Source organism: Manis pentadactyla, chromosome 4 (genome assembly GCF_030020395.1).
Source record: "Manis pentadactyla isolate mManPen7 chromosome 4, mManPen7.hap1, whole genome shotgun sequence".
Lineage (NCBI taxonomy): Eukaryota > Metazoa > Chordata > Mammalia > Pholidota > Manidae > Manis > Manis pentadactyla.
The window spans coordinates 63,230,448-63,252,869 of record NC_080022.1 but is presented as its reverse complement, the minus strand read 5'-3'; the positions used below and the strand labels follow the sequence as shown (position 1 = coordinate 63,252,869).

General features: G+C 37.6%; 1 protein-coding gene across 2 annotated transcripts in view; it reads left to right on the top strand.

Moving 5' to 3' along the window:
• The window catches only part of SLC44A5 (solute carrier family 44 member 5), a 359,709-nt gene extending 349,810 nt beyond the window's left edge, over nucleotides 1–9,899 (top strand). The window contains exons 19-22 of one of the 2 annotated variants that reach the window (XM_036890289.2): nucleotides 289–359; nucleotides 479–567; nucleotides 2,005–2,089; nucleotides 8,270–9,899. In XM_036890289.2, coding sequence (XP_036746184.1) covers nucleotides 289–359; nucleotides 479–567; nucleotides 2,005–2,089; nucleotides 8,270–8,376 — 352 coding nt within the window. In that variant the 3' untranslated portion in view covers nucleotides 8,377–9,899. Of the gene's footprint in view, nucleotides 1–288; nucleotides 360–478; nucleotides 568–2,004; nucleotides 2,090–5,124; nucleotides 8,167–8,269 lie in introns of those variants that run through there. The other variant, XM_036890288.2, reaches the window with a different exon arrangement.
• The last annotated feature ends 12,523 nt before the right edge of the window (nucleotides 9,900–22,422 follow it).

Here is a 22,422-nt window from a genome sequence, read left to right as displayed (position 1 = left end):
CAGTGTAGCATCCTCAGGACTGAAGGTGTCTACAAGCCTCAAATTAGAGGGAGAGGCTGACACCACTAGCATCTGACAGCCCTCCAATGCCATCACCTGTTTACTTCATTAAAAATAAGGCAGAATTTCATCCCCATGTTCTACATTCATTTCTTGCATTTCACAAATGCCAAATAAAATTTCAGCAAAGACACATCAAAATGAATTCATGAATTATTTATTCTCAGAAATTTAAGTAGCAAATGTAACATAAACACAAAATCTTACTTCATTTTTTCTGATTCTCAGAGTTGCAGTTATGGATAGAGTTACAGACTTTGTACTAATCCTGGGGAAAATTCTAGTTTCTGGGTGCATAGGTAAGTAATAACAACAAAAATAATAAACTTTTAAAAGTTCTTGGAAAAACTCCTTTACAAACAGAAAGCTATATTCCTCTGCAAATGCATAATATTCATGTTCTGCCTTTTCACTGTAGGTGTTCTGGCCTTCTTACTCTTCACACAAAGAATTCCAATGATCATAGAAGGACCAACATCTTTAAATTACTACTGGGTACCTCTGCTGGTAAGAGCTGGTGTCTTAGTCAATTTGGGCTACTGTGGCAGAAATACCAATGATGGGGTGGCTTAAACAAGAGAAATTGATTCCTCACAGAAGGCTGAGAAGTCCAAGATCAGGGCACCCACAGATTCAGTCCCTGGTAAGGACTCTTCCTGGTTTGCCAAGGGATACCTTCTTGCTGTATCCTAGCATGGTAAAGACAGACATCTTCTCTCCTGTTTCCACTTTTTTTTTTTTGCAAGCCCCAGGCACTTGTGACAGGAGCAGGAGGGGGTCCCTGACTCCCAGAAGGCAGCTACATATGTCACAGGCAAGATGTCAGGCATGCAGTCTCTCCTGTTTCCTCTTATAAGGACACTAACCCCATTCAGGAGGGCTCCACCCTCATGACCTAATTTATTTCCCCAAAAGCCCTACCTCCAAGTATTATCACTATCACATAGGGGATTAGGTTTCAACATATGAATTTAGAGGGGACACAATACATTCCATAGCAGCTGGGTAATGTTAACTCTGATATTATCATAGATGGCAAAATGAAAAACAAAAAGGAAAAGGAGAAATTAGGATAGCTAGCATATTGGTCTTACTTTGTGCCAGGTCTCATTCTGCTTTAGAGATTGGGGTCCCTGGAAACAACCTCTGAGGCAGAGGATTGCACAGGGACGTTTTCTTAGGAGGTGCTCTCTGAGATACCCTTGTAAGGACGTAGGAGGACAGGCTCTGGCAGAGGAAGAAGCTGACCCACCCTGCCGTTTTGGGTGAAGCCTCAGAAAGGATTACAGAAGTTCCAACAGAGGGATTGGGCCTTTGGACACTGCATCAGCATCTCTCGTCCAGGGGTTGCCCCCTGAATGAGGGTGTAGCCTTGGATGAGGCCATTCCCTGCAAGGAGGGCGATTCCTAGTGGGGGAAGCAGCTGAGTCACTAGCAGTCCACACCGACAGCCACTGGGGGATAGATGTGGCACCGGAGAGGACTGGGTGTAGCCCTACCATAACTACGATGATATAACTCAGTCAGTCCATATGTCATAAATACTATTGTTTCTCATGTTCTCTCCTTCCCCACTGACAGTTTTATATAGGAGGCAGAGAGAGTCTAGGTAACTTGTTGAATGGGTGCCTGAGATGTGATCCAGACCTAGGCAGTGTGGCAGTGTGTGCTCTTAACTCCTATGCTTTATGGCTTCTGTGTACAAGACCCTAAATCTGAGATATTTTTGTTGGCATGACGGATTGTAGTAAGAAAATTGACCAGTAATCTAGCACATTTTGTTTAAATCTCAAAAAACATTGTCATTGAAATTTTTTGGTCTCTATACTGAAATAATACTTCAGAATACTTCAAAGCTTTCTCATGACTTTCATTTAAAACGGCGTTAGTGTTCTTCTGGCTGAGTCAATACAGAGCTTCATTATCGTCTTTACTTGTTTACAGACAGTCATTATCGGGGCTTACCTCGTTGCGCATGGGTTCTTCAGCGTCTATGCAATGTGTATCGATACGATTTTCATCTGCTTCTGTAAGTTTTCAGAATATGTGTTTACTCCCCCTCTGGTGGCTAACCAAAAAATGAGAAGGTTGAGACTCATGTCCGTAGCTGGCTTGTGGATTTGCTGTGATCTGGCTTCAACTGCAAACAGTGTTTATTTTTAGTTTATTTTAGACATTGTTTAGTAGATGCTCTTTAAACCTTAACAGCTGAGAGAAAGGAGTTTGCAAAGTGCAGGAGGGTCAGCTACTGAAATGAGCCTCCGACTTCACGGCATGGTGTTAGCATGGAATGATGTTTAAATTTCTTAATGTTTTCAAATGTATGATAATGATTGGCTTCTGTTGTGCTTTATTAACAGAACTAAGGGTGTAACTGGGCTTTGAGATTGGCTTTGGAAACTGAGGAGGGCCCTTATCGATACTGAAAAAGCCAAGCTGGCAGTGGTTTCAAAGACACAGGGCCCATTCATATGAACAAAAAGGCAGGATTCATAGAGGAGCATGTCTAAGAAATGGCTGGGTCAATTCTGATACTTAGAGTTAAAATACATCTTTAGAACTTTCATTGCTCCCTTATTCACTATGCCTCTATGTGGCATATGCAGCTCAGAATAGATATATTTCCTAATGGTATCTCATTTTAAAAGCCCTGGAGAACCTAGTGCCTGTTAGGAGCCCTATCTTCGTCTTGATCTTCATTGGGCCTCACCTTCAACCTAGAGAAGTAGGGTCAGCAGATGAACAGAGACCGCTGTCCCTGCAGCCATGCCCTCTGAGATATTATTTCTCTGGCACACTGCTCTTAAGAGAAGCAGAGAAAACATTCTGTGACACGGCATTACTGAGAGATCCACTTACACAGAACTAACAGTTTATTTTTTAGCATAACCCACAGCATCAACTTCATTCTGGAGCCAGGAGAAGAGATAACTACAGGAAGATATGTTCAAGGAAAAACTTCCTAGAAAATGATTTGAGCATTTTGTTTACTCTCTGAACATTTTTTAATCAATTTTTAATAGTTGGACAAGGATACCAGAACTTTGTGTATTAGTTAGCTCTTCCTCTGGCTACAAATGGAACTGGAACATTTAATCTTTTCCAAGTGCCTCAGTGGTTTGTTAGGAAAAGCCATCTACATAATACCAAATAACAAACCCAGCTCTGGTCTGAGATAGAAGAAGGAGCCTGGGAATAAGGTAGTGCCCAAGGCAGCGGAGAGCGAGCTCTCAGATGTTCCAAGGTCCCTTCCCTCACCTCAAATACTGATCTTGGGAGCAGTACTGGCAGATCCCACTGGGATCCTCCCCATTCTTGTAACTGAAAGTATTTCTCAAAATGTATCTCAGGAAATGTATAAAAGGTACCAGCTTCCAGTCTTTGAAAGGTTTTCCAGATCTTGTGGATTTTGAATTTGACAGTGGATTTTAAATTTCAGCAGTAAGAAATGTTTTCTACCCTTCTGTATTAATGAATAATAGCCAACTTCTTGAAAACCAAGTGTTATTTACACTTTATTCAATACCCTGTATGTTGAACATGAATAGTTTCCTTTCAGAGACTTTTGTCCTTGATAATGGAGAACAAGGGAAACCAAGATGCATTTCTCCTCCCTCCCCAGCTGTTACTATGGGCAACATCTTACTTTGGAAAACATTTTTCTAAAATTGTACTCTAAACCAAATTCTAATTTTATGGAATTGAACCTTTGATATATATATATTTTTATACCCATTATCTTGACTTCCAGAAAACTGTTTTTAAAAATCCAAAACATTTGCAAATACTTCATATACAGAAACATAGCCTCTTTTTAACATTATGAGACAATGAGAATTCCAAGGCCCAGGATGGGAAAAAAAAATAGTTGTAGATGATTATTAATGTGATCCATACCAGCTTCCTACCAATACCTCAAGGGTAATAATGATAAAGATATATGATATCAATATGTGATATATGATATAGGAATATGATTAAGGAAGAAAGAACAAAAATCATTCAGTGTTTGTCATGTTCCCTCCCTAGCTTTTCATTTTGTATGTAAAGAAGTTCACTTGTAAGGTCTAATGTAAAAATCTACTACATCAATAATCCAACCATTCCCAAAAGAGTATGATGAAAATAATTTAGATTTATTCTACAAATCTATGATTATCCTATATGGTTTTGTATATTTCTTATCCTTTAGGTCATAATAAATCAAGGCTACAAAAAACAAACTTTTTGATATACTAGTCAAAACATAGAATCAAGTTGCATTTATATATTTATTGATAGAATTATCTGCTCTGAATTGTGTCTGCAGGAAACTTGACTCCTGCAAACTTCTTGCTTCTCAGCAACATTTTGATGCTTCCTCCCAACCAGCCAACAGGTTATTTCATTACTAGCCTGGGCAAAGCAGGAAGGTGAAACGAGTATGGCAGTAGTCAGGGAACACTGGTTTTTGCTTTCTGTTATAACCTGAGTCCCACTGTCAGGCTCTAGGATGGGATGCCCTATCGTTCAGCAGGGCAGGAGCTGAGCTCGGTGTCAGACTGGGCTGTCCCCTCATCCCGGTCACCCCAGGACTTTCCACTCCAGGAGAATGATTTTACATATCCCTTAGTTTCTTTATCTGCACCAGTTAGAATGTGGACTACCGTTAAAAGTGATTTTGAACTCTGAAATTCAATTATTATTCTCCACTTACCAGGATTATCTATGTTACAGGATTAATATACTTTTTATTCAGCTTCCTCTCAGAGGGGTGTGGCAATTTCCCTTTCTGAAATGAACAGTCACAGAATTTAAAGATAATACTTTTGATAGGACATGAAAAATGTTATTAACCTTTAAACTCTCAAAACAGACCTGTTCGGGAGTGGGTGGGATTTAAGATGTTTCAGTGCTTCCTTTGTCCAGTGTCAACAATGTAACTGCATTCATTTGTCTTATATTTGACTTTCTAACACTGATTTCTCTGATTTTTCCCTGTTCGGCTCTCCAATTTATAAAAATGTGTATAATTTTTCTGCTGCTGCTTGCTGCTTTTGCCTGCTTTGGCTGCTGCATATACAGGTGAAGATCTGGAAAGAAATGATGGATCTACAGAAAAACCCTACTTCATAGCCCCTACCCTGCACGGAATTCTGAACAAGAAGCAACTAGTTTCCCCGAAGCAAAAAAAGTAGAAAAGCTCCAAACAGTGCCACTCATTTTTATGTAGTTTTGTAAATTAGGTCATTTGTAATTTGAAAATAACATTTTTGAGCAATGTGAAATGTCTGTGCTTACTCTGAAAAAGCCAGAACCATCTGCGGTGTAAGGCATTTGATGACAGTAGCCTTTGTGAAATAGGACACCTTATAGACTGTGGTTCCAGATGAAAAGCAAAGTGTAAATGTCAGATATTTTTTAAAATTCTGTACCCGGAAATGTTTTAAAACTTTTGTAACTCAGTGTGCTGTTTCCCATTGCAGCACTTTGATAGCCTTTCTTTTTATAAATGTATATTTGTAAAGGATATTCAGGCAGTTTTTGAAAACACTATACATGTATAATCAATTAGCCATGAAATAACTGATTTATAGTTACCCAGCATATGGTACTCAATTTGTAAATATGGTGCTATGGTTATACATATACTGCTCAAGCTAGTGGACGACTCTCTAAACTGTGATTAAACTTGTATTAATGGTTCCCTGGGAAGTATATTTCAGTAAGTAATTCAAGATCATAACAAACATATAGCTGTTAATGTAATACAGATTCCATAGAGAGCATTACTAGGTAAAAATTACTTCATAGCCCGTTTTTTTTAGTGAAATTATATTTATAGTGAAGTCGAAACTGAATTCTGTGATGTCATTTCCAGTAACATGAAACTCTGGAAACCATGAAAATACTCTGAACAAAACTGAAATGGCCACATAACTAATGACTTTTGTCTCTAACCCAAATAGAGACAAATTCCTATTTTCCTATTCTCACAATATAGAAAATTGGTATGTATTTATTCAGAGCATGATTGTGTATTTTATGAGCATACCTGGTTCAAGATTCTGTGTGTGCTTTTGTTCTGCAAAAGGTTTAATTTTAGCTCAACTTTGTGAGGAAAGAGAAAAGATAAGTAAGACATTTCAATTTTAGCCTAAGAAAATATACTACAGGCCTCCATAGGTACCTTACATAGTACCTTAGCAAGGGGAACACTATGAGTTAGGAAATCTCTCTCTCGATGGTTTAAGAAGAAAGTTATTTTCATCATCCATCCCTACTGGCCAGAGCGACAGTGGGTTCTGGCCGCTGCCTTAGTCTTTTGCATGGCAGAGCAGAGCATGGATTAGGCACTCATGTACTTTGCCTACCCATCCTCTGTACGCAAATGTGTTTGATATGGCTAACAGCGTAAAACTGTACCCCCAAAAGGTACATTGAATCAATACCCTTTTGGCTTTTACACTAAATATTCTTTTGGATTTTAAAATGAGCTTGTGTATAAGGATTATTTATGTACTGACAGAAAGGAACATACTGATCTAACATTTTGACCTAAATGTGATCCATGTGTCCAAGAAGAGAGACATAAATGTCTTATTGTGTTACCAATTGATATTAATACTAATTTATTTAATGATCCTGAAGTATGGAAACCTAGATGTAAACTGACTCCATGGCAGCTTAATGGCAAGAAGCCAATGAATAGGGAAGATTTTCAAAATATCAGGCCTTATAATGGTCACCATGTTGTTCTTAGCTTACTTTCTTGGGATTATTGTAGTCAAAACTGTTGCTTGGCTTCACATCTTGGCAAAAGGTCTTCACTCTCATTCTCCTTGAAATACAATTCAGAGAAGAGTGATATCCTATCTTTCTAGATGGTTATTATTATTTTATATTCAATAATACGGGGTCACAACAAAGATCTAGTAAAATAGTTACTTCTATTTTAAGTGTTGAAAAATTATAAGGAATAAATCACCTTTAGGAGTAGTCAAAAGGCTCATAATAATAACACAAAAGAAATTGTTCTGGTATGTATCAGAATCATTCTAAGAACTTGTAATGAATATAGATGTCTTAGCCCCTTCACAAGAGATTCTGATTAAGTATTTGGATGTGGGGCAGCTTGTGAATTATTAATAAGTTCTCTAGCTGATTCTGATACATGTAAAAGTTGCAAAATCACTTGAATAAAAAATAAATCAACATGTAAGAACAAATTGCTTATTTTCTCCTTATATTCTTGGCTGTCCTAGGAATTAGAAAACAAGACAAAGCAGATTAATTTGGAGACTTCTGACAATCACAACTTCTTCTGTATTTTAGGTTCTTGGTACTAGATAGGCCCATGTATTAAATGTTGAATATTGTATCTGCTGATCAAACCAGAAAATTATCTATAATAAAAGTGCTCATTGAACTCTATGGAGGTACATTCTAAACTCGTTATAGTTTAAGGATAAAACCCTTGAGTGCAAAATGGAAAAGGAATGCCATTTGGTTCAGTATTTCTTAATAAGTTCTTTAACACTTAAGAATCTCTAAGCAGAGAAGTTTTAACTATATTATGGGCTTCTTTCTAGTCAGAAAAATATGCTCCATTAATTTCTTCTTTGCATAATCATTAAATAAAGAGTAAGAATGAGCATTGTTTTGAGGAAAAATTTCAAAATCTATTTCCTTACAAAGCAATGAAAGTAATAACTGAAAACAACACAGCAATAGTTTTCAAAATTTGCACTGTAAGGATTTGAAATATACTAAAATTTTACAAATCTTATTTTTAAAACGATGCTCTCTGAATTGCTGATGGCTAACCAAAAACAATCTTGCACAAATATGGTAATTTAGAAATTAAGTGCATAATACTTTTTAGGAATTTGAAGGTGAATTTAAGAATTCTTGATGAACTTTTTTAATAATTAAGTTTGCTATGCAAAAGAAGATAAAAATTTTTTCCTCAGTCACGCGGCTGAGAGGCACGCACTATTAGTAGAATCTGACCTGGTGCAGAGAATGAGATAGTATCTTACATCATAACAAGGGCTGATCGTTTTCTCTTAGTTCTATGTTTACAATAGTGACGCCAAACGATGCTGTTCAGAGAAAAAAAACAAACCAAACCTTTGGAACTGCAGTAAAGCAAGTGTGCAGCAGATGGCGATGTTAGTTCTCGTACACTTTTGCCGTAATACTTACTCTGTGCCATTCTTCCTCCTAGTGGAAGATTTAGAAAGAAATGATGGTTCTGCTGACAGACCCTATTACATGAACCGGTCTCTGCTGAAGATTTTGAAAGAACCACGTATGCAAACTAAGAAGCAGTAGAAGTCCAAACTCTGTTCATCCTGCAGCGGTGTGTGACCTTTTCCTCGTCTGCCGTGTCTGTGCAACACTCCTTTCATAAGTGCTTTGTGTTTGGAAAACTACTCACAACCTTGTTGGCTTTTATTTGCATGTTTTATACCAAAGCTTATACTGTAAAATGTGAAGCCATCGGAAGTCGCAAGGGAATTGTTAAAAACATGGAACATTTTTATACTAAGGTCTTTGGTTTTGTAATTCATTTTTTGAGTAGAATGGTTGGATGCTTTGAAAATACTAGTGAATATGTTGATATTCTTTAAATGTTAGATTGAAAAATGATATGTCTTTTAAATTGATAGCTCCGATATATTTTTAAAATTACAACTAAAAGACTTCTGCAGGGAAAATTGGCAAACAAAGTGAAATCAAAATTTTTAAACTTTTCCCTTGCTCCTGTTTGACAGGACTGCCCCACTCTGGATTTTGCTCTCTTTAAGTATAGAATGTTTCCTATTAACAAATTGCCAATCATCCAGCCTTTACTACTTCGTCCTCTCTGACAAAGTGCCTTACTGGCTGTTTAAAATTACCCAGCTTTTGTGGGCAAGTTTACAAATACTGTAAAAAAAATTAAAAAAAAAAACACAAAACCTGCAATGTTTATTGATTAAAACAAGTCTTCTTGCATTTGTTTTTCTCTTAACTCACTGGTTGGAAACTACTTGTCATTTCAGTATGTTTGGTATCCTCAGTGTATAAAGTACATTTTGCAGCATAAACAGGTCTCCCTTGCGCCTAGAGGACATTCATGAATGTGTACTACACGCAAGAAAAAAAAAACACCTGACAGAACACGTGTTAAGTTTGTTTTTTTACTGAAAGCGAGGACTTTAAAAATCTGATCTTTGAGAATATAATAGATGTAATACTACATTTCTTGGTGTTTTACAGAGTGGAAAGGGAAACTTTACCCCTAGAAAGGGTGCTCATAGATGTCGTGTACTGAATAGCTCCATTTTAAATGATTGTTTATTATCACCAAGGAGTGTTCCATAATGTCACTTCATTTTCTAACTTTTGATATGAAACAGTGTACTTATAATATGTTGATTTTTATTGTGCTAATATAAACAGGAACATAATTTCTAATTCAATTTTAAATAATTTTACTAGTACTAACTTTAAAGAAAATGAATTCAGTTTGTTACTCAGTGTTCTAGAAAGATTTCATAAAGCATTCACCCTAAGGGAGTGTCAATCACATATGATAACTTGTGAGAGCTTTGAGAATCAACAGTAGTTAATATCAGTTTTTCTATTATCACATTTGTTTAAATGTGACTTTAGATATTCTTTTATGCCAAAAACAAACTCATATGAGCATATGACAGTCTGAGCTCTATAATCAGTGTGTTTCTGCTGTGCAGAAATATTAGGAACATATTGTCTAAATATCTTTGGTAACTAAAATGTTTAATATTTAATGAAATTTGCTGTTATTCATTGTTTTAAATCAATTTGTTTTTTCTTCTAATAAAGATTTAGATAAGAAAAAACTGCCAGTCTTTTTATTTCTTTAGGCTGGAAAAGGAGAAAAACTTAATATTGATACTAAGATAGGATCTTCTCTGGGTCAAATATTTAGGGTTTCTTTTAACATCTAGATTTATCTTTTAAAAAATTTCTCTTTTTCTCTACCTGTACATTGACAGACAAATTTAATACTTGAAACTGATAATTTATATGAAGCAAATAAGTCAAAGTTAAATGGATAGGAGATTAATGTTTTAAAACCCAAACAATGGCCTAAATTAGTTGGCCTTTGTTTTAATTTACCAAAGTTTTGCTCAGTTCCTCATTTGCTTTTGCCAACATCATAAGAAGCAAATCTCATCATCTTTAAAGTAGGGATAATTTAGAGAACCTGAAAAATCTGAACACTAATTAACAATAGTTTTCCAAGACAAGTATACCTCTCACTGATTGCTCTTAAGCTAAAATTTTTCTTAGGTTCACATACTTTTTATCAAATGTGTAAGAGCCTATTTTAAAATCAAATTATACATCAAATCTTCAAAATCAATTTTTCTTTAAAATGTAATGTATTTCTTTAATTGAAAACATAAAACAATGTTCTTGCAGTTTTCAGCATTCTTTAAGTGTCCTAAATCGAATGTGTGTTAATATAGCTAATGATTCTTTTCTTATTTAAAAATAAAAATACAGTTTGATTTCCAGAATAAATCCAGATTCTGCTTTAGATCTTAGTAATAGTTCTTACTTTTAGGTGACAAAGCAGTGATATATTTGTAAAATACTGTTTAAAGTTGGATTATGATTCATTTGATCTTTCTGTGTGCCTAGAAAACTTAAAAAGTGTTTGAGTCCACACAACAAAATCACACCATTAAAGGTTCTGTGGGATCATCAGGCATAATGCAGTTATGAGTTAAACTAAGATTGGAAAACAGGTTCTGTGCAACAGTTACTTATTTTTCTTTTACTATATAGCTGACCCGCACTCATTCCGGTGTGTGCTCTTTCACTTTTCCAAGTGGTGCCTCAGGAAATTGCTCTTAAACTCTAACCAGACAGAGTAATTATCTCCAGTATTATCTGGTTCTGGACTAAGGGACATGCTTTATGAATCAGTCTTTGTTGGCATAAGATGCGGGGACAAAATTGACTAAAATCAGTATCGCAGGTCATGGTATATGAAACTGTCTGGATATTTTTCCAGTTTCTTACAAATATTATCCTAAAATGCTTGTTTTTAAAATGTAACTGTATCATTATAAGAATACAATTCAATAAATCATTGATGAAAAGAAATACCTTACCAATATAGCAGGAATAAATTACTTCTCCAGAGTTACTTTCCATATACCATGTTTTTAGTCTTGGAGCTAACATAGGTATTGAAGACTTCTCCCAGGACCCAGCTGAGTTACTTCTGATCCTTGGTGAGTCTATCATCCAGAAAACAAAGCCAACCTCCTATTAAAGCACATGTGAATTCATTCATTCATTTAAACTGAGTACCACCTCATGCAAGGTTTGGACATCAGGATGATGTTGCAACTTAAATTTTATCAGACAAAATGAATCGTTCTCTCCCCTATTTTTGACTTTCCAATTTGATTGAAATGAAAGATAGCCAAAACAGTACAGAATCTGGCAATATCTTCTCTTAACAGTTTCTGTCCTGGTAAGAATAGGGGGCTGTAATATGACACACTTAAAAGCAATTCAGTTTTACTATTTAAAGTCACTAGCTTTTTCTTTTTAATGCCTTAGCTCTTTTTTCCAGTCCTTTATAGATACTGTATGATTCAGAATAATTTAAACAAGTGGAGGAAACAAACTTGTGAATGAAATAAAATGCTCTTCCACTGCAGGCTCAAAAACGGGGGCATCTTCCTTCTGGCCCTTTGCTACTAGCACAGTGTGTCAAAAGGGGTGGGAGAAGCTTATCAAACAAAAAGATGTTTCCATTTTGCATATAAATTAAAGTAAGCCCGGACTTGATTCATAATTAGATTAATGTTGGACTCCCCACATTCCTCCAGCCAGATAAACGTGAACTGCTGCATGTGTATGGGTACAGCATAAACAGAGAAAATGAAGGTAAGATGTTGGGAAAAGCATTGGTATCCAAGGAGAGAACAGCAAAAGCTAAGGATATACTTAAAAATCTCTAACAGGATCCAAGAGGGCAAGTTACAGAAAGTGGGTTGCCTTTTGATTGCAATTCATGAATCTATTGAAACAGAAAATAGCAAATTAGAAGCCAGTAATTAAACAAAAATATTTTTCAGTCTTCTGATAAATAGTGTTGAAGCACATTATGGTACAATAAAACTAATCACATAGATGTATTTAGTCCAAACAAACAAGAATGATGTCCTCACTAGATTTATGATTAATGGATTTAAAAACATCTGCCTCTTTTTCTCAGTGCTCTGGCATGCTGGCCAAAGCTTTGCTGTCATGGTGAGCTGGTGTATTTCTCTCTTTTTCGTCTCAAGTCTCAGATGGATTCTCTTTTGGACTTTCTCACTTCCTTCACTCCGACTTGGGTTTCCTTTATCTCATTTCCCCCTGCCTATAAGAAATTGAGGCTCTGATAAGGTCTTTGGAAGAAAATGCAGATGGAAGAGGAAAAGGGAGAATGAAAATGAAGATGTCAGCTAGAAGTGTGGAACAGCAAGTTCATGGTATGAGTCTGAACAAACACGAGGGCGTTAGGAGAGGCACATGTCAGAGCCCAACAGGAGAGCACAGCAGCTATTAGGATGTGCTTTAGAACCAGATCAGGTAAGCTTTGATTCCATGTTACCCTGTTACTATGTGACCGCAGCCAGGGTGTTTGACTGCTCAAATGTTTTCTTAGCTGAAAATGGAAACTAACTCTTTCTGATAGTACTGCTGGGAAGATGGACATGAGATCATGTGCCTGTTGTTGAGAGAGCCTGGTAATAGGGACACCCAATGCCTGGTAGCCATTAATGGTTTTCTCTTAAGTGGGCCCTTTCCACGCCCTTGATGATCTGACTCTAACCACCCTGTCCTATCCAGCAGGCAGCTTATTTGGGCCTGACAAGCTAATGAAGGGCAGCATGGCAGCGGGAGACCCCTCCCATGATCCAGGCCAGAGTACAGGCATACCCCGTTTCATTGAGCTTTGCAGATAATGTGCTTTTTACAAATTGAAGGTTTGTGGCAACCATAAGTCAAGCAAGTCTGTTGCTGCTATTTCTCAATAGTACTTGCTCACTTCATGCCTTTGTGTCACATTTTGGTAATTCTTGCAATATTTCAAACTTTTCAATTATTATTATTATATTGCTTCCAGTGATCTCTGATCCGTGAACGAGACTCACTGAATGATCAGCATGATCAGATGATGATCAGCATTTTTTAGCAATAAAATACTTTTAATTTAAGTATATACATTGCTTTTTTAGATATACTGCTATTGCACACTTAGTAGAGGACAATGTAGTGTAAACAAGACTTTTATATGCACTGGGAAACAAAAAAACTCATTGAACTCACTTGATTGTGGTATTCACTTCCTTGCAGTCATCTGGAACCCCGCCTGCGGTATCTCTGGGGCTGCCTGTAAATGTCCTCAGCACATGGGGCTCTCCCGCTGCTTCCCCGGAGCCTCTTCCCAGATCCCGCAGGAGAGTCCTTGAACAGAGCTGGAATCCTTGAGTGACTGATGGCAGACCCCTTTTGGAGTAGCCAAGGGTAATTTCACTGAGATTTCAACTCTTCTGACTCATTACTTCCTCTTTATTTTAAATTCCAGCATTAAGCCAGGTTCATGAAGTTAACAAATTGGATGGCATTTCTAATCATTTAACCTTTATTTGTTCTCTAAGTAATGCTAAAAACTGAATAAATTTCAATTTAGAGTTGCACAACTGGATGATTGTAGCCTTTTAAAAGTGGGGTTCTAGATCTGCGCTTCATCCATCTGGGTGGTGGCTTTCCTCTGCAGACTCTGCTCCATGAGTTTGTGTAGGTTTGAGGAAGGCCTCCCTACACTGGGTTCCTAGGCAGGGAGCCCTCGATGACTTTCCTGAGGACTGTTTCAGGCTTCCAGAAGGGCTCCTGTGTCCCTGGGGCAGAACAAGATGGCCCCATCTGCAGAGAAGAAACCACGCTTCAAAGCAAGTATCTCTTTTCTTTTGGCGCCGTAAGTGGGAGAAAAAAGTGGCCAGAAAGCGTTTTATACCATGTCATTTAACTACATTATGTCAACTCACCATATAAACTGATGAACAGGCAAATCATTCCTCCATTATAATATGAAACCTGAAATATCACTGGTTTTGAGGAGGTGGCCTCAAAAGGAATCAAAATACTTAAAGATTTTAGGAATTGTATAGTTATGTTCTTTTTCATATTGTTTGCTTAGAGCATCAGGATATTTTTAAGTTGTTAATTTAGCATTTATATGACAGGAAGAGGTAGAGAATATCAGCACAAAATATGTTTCCCAGCTCATACAAAAAGAAGCTTTCAGGATAAAGGAACAAAAATGTACAAAATATATCAAATGTTCAGAATGTTGCCGTTTTCCTAATGTGCACTTTAAATTATTTCTTGGATATTTTTAATTTAACTTTTTTTTTTGAAAAACATGTTTTATTTTTGCTGCTATTTGGGCCCTCTTTTACAAATAATTTTGGTTTGCTCCCAACACAATTTCTTGTCCTTGTTGTGTCATTTTGCATAAGTTAGTCTTGAGCACATAAATTGCTCTTGAACTGGTTTCATCAAGTGTGGGCCATTGTGAAATAGTCACTCTCAAATGGTACTTAATGGAGCTTAAAAGCAGAAAATAAAACACAAGTAGGGAAGACCCTTGATGGGCCTTGATTGCCTCGGCACGATGCCTGTAGTGTGTTGTGCCTGCACGTGTGCAAGATGTGTTTGTTAGGAGGGTAGTATGGTGTGTGTGCCCAGCAGACTAGAACACATGAGGAACCCTCATCTATCGCTACTACATCAGAAATACAAAAAGCTATTTCTTTCTATCTCTTTATAAAAAGCTTCGTCAGTTACCAAAATCAACTTAAGAACAGAAATAAGAGCTGATCTAAAATGTTTTCTATTATGTTCTGCTATATATCCCCAAACCACTGAACCCCCTCATCAGGTTTAGAGCATGGTGATTTGGGAGGGAGGAACTCTGATGACGCAGTCTTCAAAGGGAAGATTCACAATGATGGCAGGATGAGCTATTTGTCTGTCATTTGTTCTTCAGCCAGCTTTGAGCTGAATTCACATTAAAGTGTGCCACGTGTATTTTATTCAAGCCCCAGAGAATTGGAATTCCTGCCATACCACCCAGTTAGCCCCAAAGCAGCAGCTGCTTGAACCAGGCACTGCTTACATCCATGCAGAACTGCTCCAAGAATTTTCCCCATCTGGGACTGACCACTTGAATGTCCACCACCTGTGAGGTGTCCCGGTCCTCAAAGGCTGCAGAGCATAGTATTGACAATGGCCCTCAAAGGACCAGATCCAGATGCATGCAGTAGAGCCTGCCACCAGATCTTCTCTCATATTTGAAAAAATTCAACTTGATAGTAAACTTTTTCTGGGTGGGAGCAATGTAGAAGATTTTAAAAGTATACTAAATTATCCCTGCCCTATGCTTTCCCTTCAAAGCAGTCATTCCAAGTGCTCAGTTACTTATTTACAACCCTCACTAGACTGTAAGGGCACAGACTGTGTCTATCTTGTTCTCAAGTCTCTCTGAGGCCTGTCATAATATAGGTGCTCATTAAATGCTTCTTGAATAAGCAAATGAAATGGGGGAAGACTTCATGGAGAAGGTAGCACTTGCACTGTCTTGGGAAGAATATTGAGTATAGGTATAAGACATTGAAGAAAGAAAGAAATTTCAGATAGGAAGAAAATAGGAATTCCAAAAAGGGAGATGGAAAGAGAGAGAAATGAGTCCCACACTTTGAACATTAGTTTGTGCACTGTTGGGGCAGGCTAGCAGGCGATATCTGATGAGTGACAAAAAATGGGGAGATAGAAGTACAGCATAATAAGTGTTTGCGGCAAGAAGACCATGAGAAGCCACTTCAGAGAGATGGTGTGAGCCAGGGAGCTTGAGGGCTGGGGACGGCTCTTGGCATGGAGTGCATAAAGACCAAGCAATACAACTCAGAGACCAGCAGGAAAGGAGAGAGAGAAAAAAAAGAGAAAGAAAGAGGAGAACCCAAAATGTGGAATAAGGATATCCTTACCCTCTAAAGATAAGGACTGCTCTTTACCCCTCCATCCCCCAGCTTGCAGGGCCCCTTGCCGCACCACCAGGAGAAGTCTTCCCTTGAGAAAGGACTTGGGCATCATGCACACGCTTGCTCTTGGACAAGTTACCTCAACCTTTCTGAAATGTAGATTTCTTACCTGTAAAACTGGGGTGACACCTGCCTCTTGGAACTGGGGCAATATTGTCAAGATTTAATGCATAAGGCATCGAAAGCATGAAAGCATGAAGTGCACAGTACCTGGCATACCGTAGGAGAGAGTGAGCAAGTGCGAGACAGATGTGTATGTGTGGATGGATGTATATATATATACCATTTTCTTCTTTCCACTTAACCACATAGCCCTAGTCTCAGAAGACTTAAGTTTAAGGCCTCACTTAGCCATGAAGTATGTGCATGGGCCTCAGTTTCCTCACTTGAGGAAAACATGAGGAAATGGGTTGGTCTATCTCTAAACTACCTTCATGCTCTAAAATTCTCTAATTCTCAGACTATACAAAGTTTGGGAATCACATATTTATGCCTTTTAACCATGTAATTTCTCAGGAGAGGCAGAAGCCATGAACTAACTAGTTTTCACTTAGCCATGCATCAATAAGCTGTGAGGACCCCATGACAACACTTGCTGATCTTCCTCCTCATGCAGGCAACAGATGTGTCCATGAGACTTGATTCTTAGGAGAGTCACCCATGAGTGAACAGAGAGGCTTAAGATTATGAGAGAAACTCACTGTTTTCCTTTGAGACACGATAAAGTGTGTCAGCAGCCTCCGACAGAGACACTGGAGTGAATAATGAAAGCACAGGTGGTGGCCATAAACACGGAGGCTATCAAAAGCAGAGACAGAATTACCCTGAAAGCACATTTCTACACAAATCCTCATGGTGTTTAATATTTAAATATGCTATCTCCAGAGCCACAGGCTTTCAGAACATGACACCTATTTCACCAACCACACTCACTGCTCCTCTGGTCCAGGACTCTGCCTTAGGCAGGGGCCCAAGTGACTTCTGGCAGAAGCCCTCAGCCCCACCCCCCGTTGTCTCTTCCACCACGGGGCAAGGGCCTTCAGGAGCGTGGCCTTGTTCTTTGGGTCCTGTCACAGCCCTCAGCATAGGGTCATCCACAGAGGCAACAGTTAGAAATGCAGTGTACAAGGAATGAAAGGTGGGAGATAGGCCCCAAAAGTCCTAGCCACTCTCATAATGGCTAACAGTGCAATGCCAGATGAAGCTATCTAAGGCTTTTTAGAATTTATTTCACATTTTCAGCCTATATGCGTTTGAAAAATTAGGGACAAAGTGCTTCCATCCATTTGTTCTGAATAATTCTTTCCTGCTTTGAAGCATCTCCTCAAAAAGCCCCGGGTCTGATAGGAGAGGATAGTAGATGCATACATATAAATTACAAAGCAGAATGTGAATCATCATAAAGACAGTAAACAGAGCACCATGGGAATTAAAAGGAGAGGATGAATTTCAAGGAAGTAGAAATGTTTTGTGCACTGAGTGGTATATGTGTCAAGATTTTGAGACACAAATAGAAAGACGGCATTTCATGCAAAGTATAGAGCCTGAGCAAGGCATGAAGCAGGAAGTGAAGAATGCATCCCAAAAGCAACTACTTGGATTCAATGTAGGCTAGTTTGATAAACTAAATTAAATGTAGGCTAGGGATTGTAGGAGTTAAGGTAGAAACATTGGTTGAGGTTTATTGTGAACAGATTTTTATTTACTGTTAAGCCATAATGTTTTAGGGAAGAACACGATCAAAGCTTAACCTGAAAATTGGATTAAAAAGGAAAACATCTGGATTCTGAGGCTCTCACTAGAAGGCTATGTGCCTTGCTCCCAAGAGTGTGGTAGGGAATCAGCAGCTTTGGCAGCTCGTGGGAGATTTCAGAATTGAGAAAACTCTGGGTGTCTCTGACCTACAGAATCAGAATCCGCATTCAAACAGGAACCCCCAGGTGATCTATGTCCATTAAAGCCCTAGTCAAAGAAGAGCTGAGAAGAAGCTGAACACAAGTGGCTGGTCCAAGAGGACAGAGGAGACAGAGGAAAAAGGTGCAGAGAGGGAGCGCAGACCAGGGGCCTGGAGGGCATCTGCAGCCTTGTGCCGGGGACCTAGAGAATCGTGGGGTCATTCTCAGGACTCTCAAAAGGGAAAGGATGTAGGGTGCATGGGATTAGGGGAAAGATGAAAATTTGTCTTCACATATACATGTGAGGGAGCCCACAAGGAGTACCCAGATATTACCTATTTGATAGGTATTTGGAGAAGCACATTAGATCATAAGCAAAGTCGTCTTGTACTTTATCCCAAAGACATTCAAATGAAAAATGTAAAAAAAATCATCTACAATGTTGGAATAGAACACAAAAATGTCACAACTCAAAGGAAGTACAGGTGTTATCTAGTCCAATCCTCTCCTATGACAGGAGAATTGCTGGTCCAGGAAGGGGAAGTAACTTTGACAGATAATTCAAAGAAATAATTAGGTATTAGTCACCTGACTGGCAGTCCAGGGTTTATTCTTCTTTATTGGTATTCTAATATAGGCTTGGGAACTAAGAATACTGTAACGGGGATTAAGGAAGATATGACTCAAAATCCCAAACAATCAATGGAGGTATTAGCAAATTCCTCTGCAAGAAAACCAGCAATTTTATAGAAAAGTTTCTTTGTATGGTTCACAGACCTTGGTCAGGTTTTAGGGTTATTTGAGAATATGCTTGGTATTGGCATACCAAGATCAACTAATCTAGAATGTTTCTTGTATGACAAGCATATTAACTAGCATTTATGCAGCACTTACTATGTGCCAGGCACAAGTGCCTTATATATATATTGACTCACTCAATGTAACAACTATATGAAATAGGCACTAATATCCTCTCCTATTTTACAGGTGGAAAAACTGAGGCACAAATGCATTAAATAACCTACCCAAGGTCATATCAACAGTAAGTGGTGAACTAGAATTCAAAAATGCAACATTAAAAAATTTTTATCTTGAAAGATTGGTAAAGTGATTGAACATTCTGTGAGAATCAGATCTAATTCTGCCCAGACTGTTGGGCTAACATAAGTGCCTGGTTTGGGGTTATGCATTAGTCTGTATCCTCTTTGGCTAATCCTTGTGCAGTTTGATCTAACCCTGGCTTCTATCCAATGATGTTAATCCACTTCCATATCCTTTTTAACGCTTTTCAATCCCATTATCTTTAGGTCATTTCTAATGACCATCTTTATGTTTGCCTCTCAATGAGTTTCAGCAAGAGACAAGACAAGACACTGCTTCTATTGTTTTCAGAGGATGAAGCCTTCTTAACTGGGTTTCCCCTTGTTCAGCTTGGGGTCTGAGATATTCGTTTAGTGGAATTGAGTTTCCTTAGATCAATGGCTCTGGAGCTGGATGGCTCCCTCTTTCCATCCTGAGGATGATGCTTCAGCGTAACACCTGTGCCTCCCTTGCAGCATCACTTGGTAAAACGTGCTCTGGCTGTGTTTCCCTTGGAAGACGCTGGCAGAGTTCCTCTGAAATAAATCCTCCCAGCTGGAGAGAGCCTGGGCTGAGGGCGGGGTGCAGAGGCAGAGGCTGGGTTGCAGGGACCTTCATTAATGGCTTTATGGGTTGCCTTGATTTTCCACACGTCTGACCAAGTCAATTTCCTGTCTTGGATCTCTTTCCTTCTTGTCAAATCCCAAGTTTTCTGCTCTTTATTTTTGGCCTGGCTGTGTGGGTGATTGATTTTAATTTTTCTGCTTGAAATGTACCAAGTGTTTGCCTTCTGGAAAGGAGTCAGGAGAAGAAGCTGCAGTCTAATTTTCTCCAAATGATAAAATTGAAAGTCTATTTTCTTCCCTTCCTCCCTCTCATCTCTTTTCTTCTAAAATTTTTATTTTTAAATTTATTTACATAAAATTAATTCAACCTTTTAAACATATGATCTATGAATTCAAACAAATGTACAGATTCATGTAATCTCCACCATAATCAGTACTTACCTTTTTTTAACTCTGACTCTGAATGAAATATTAAGTAAACACACTAATAGTTCATATAATATAATAGAACTATTATTAACATGAAACTTTATGGCTTTTTCTTCCCCATAAAGGATTGTGTTACTTGTTAAGACATTTTAAACATTGCAATGTTTCATTTATCTCTAAGAGCAACTTCCAGCTCTTGAATCCACAGATATAAATGAACAATATCAACTTTTCCATGATCTAATGCAATTTATACTACAAGTGTAGATGTAAATTTCTTTTTTCCTTTTGGACTAGTATGAATGATGTTTTGATGGTTTGTTTGAAAGAAGTTTGATTTTATGACTTCATTTGAGCAGTTATATATTTGGGACAAGATAAATGATACCTGGTTGAAAAATGATATTTCTGTCTCATAATGTGGAAAACAATGTTGTGAAAACAAAGTAAGCAAAGGGACACAAATGTAGCCCAGCTTGACTATCACTTCAAATCACAATCTCCATATCTGGGGGAAAGGAATCATCGCATGAGAATGCGGCAGAGGGGAACAATCTGTCTGCAGCTTTGTATATGAAGCCAAAAAAATAGGGAAAAATAAAGCATTTGATTAATGGAAAATAATCTGTATGATTCTGAATAGCAAAATGAAACAAAAGCCCAAGAAGTCAATTTAGATAGTCTTGACTTTCACGTTCTTGAGAGAAAATATTTTGTGCTCAGATTTCTTTATTAAACAGTCCTCACATACTCCATCCATTTTCTCTCTGGCCTCACTCTCGAAGATCCAGCTGAAAGAAGTCTGTCTCTGAAAGACTTTTCTGACTCTCCAGGGTGGAGTTAGCCATTCTCTTGTCTGTGTTTAGCTCCAACGTCTCAGACACTTGATCATTTTGTGTCACAAACTAAAGTCCATCTTCCTCCTTGTGCTTCCATCTCCTTGAGTAAGGGGCCAGGGCCTATTCACCTTTGTTTTGACAAACTTGATACAGAACCCTCTTGTTAATGAATGAAAAATGAATGAATAAATGTCATTGAGCAGTTGATTAAATGGTCAATATTCATACTCTTCAATTAATAGTGTTAGTCAGGCATAGCAAGGTTCAGGGAATACAGTGATGAACAAAACTGCCTTGGTCTTTGCCCTCATAGAACTTCTCACCAATTTTAAAGAGCGTGTTTTCTTTTCTTGATTGATAGAACAAATTTTTTAATGAAGTCAGTTAATATTATTTTCCATTATGGCTTTTATGGCACTACTAACATTTGATATTACTCGAATGAGATTTTAGTTTTAGCAAAGGATTATTAAATGTGACCTCAACATAATTAGAAAATGTATGAATACTTTTATTTGTTGAGTTTCCTATTTGATTTACTAAGTCATTAAATATTTACTTATATATATATATATATATATATATATATATATATATATACATAACTACTTAGTATATTATATATATATAAATGGACTCTGGTAAAGAGAACAAATGAATTCAAATTAGGAGATGAGAATTCTAACTCCAGATCTGCTACTAAGCAAGTCTGTGTCCTTAAAAGGTAGCCAGTCTCTCTCTTCTTGGCATATTGAGTTCTGCAAGGGATGTTACGAGACATAGATAATAACTATAAAATCTAAAAATTCTAATAAATTAATAAATACAGTTATTTTACAAATTTTAGACAAGTTACTCAATTTAATCAAGTAAGCATTTATTGAGTTCCTCATTTGTTAGGCACAAGGGCCCAATTCACATAAAAACAGAATTGTGGAAGAAGACCCACTTTGCAGATAAAGGATGAGTTTGATCCTAGATTTGTCTATCCATTATTACTTAAATAAATAATTGCAATGTATTTTGTGAGAAAGGAGAGGAGAGGGAATTTAGTTTTCTATTTTAATTTATTCTTTGAGTTTTTGTAGGAAAATTTTTAGATTTTGACATTCACAGTGTCCACAGTTTAAGGGACTGCTTAATTAAAGTTAAGAATCCCTACTGCAGATACACTCAGGAAATTATAACTTATTCTTCTAAGGTTTAAGAAACTTTCATCTTGGGAATGTATCACATTGAAATGGTCTCAGCATAGACATTGTCAGCAATAGGGGATAAACGGGGGCCTTCAAACAGGCCATTCAATGGAAAAGGTAGGCCTCTCAGGGTTGTTGCTCAGGGGAGCAGGAACAAGAGAAAAAGGTTTTAACCACCAGGGAGTCTTTAACTTGTATTTCTGTTACATCCTGGAATTTGGCACTAAATT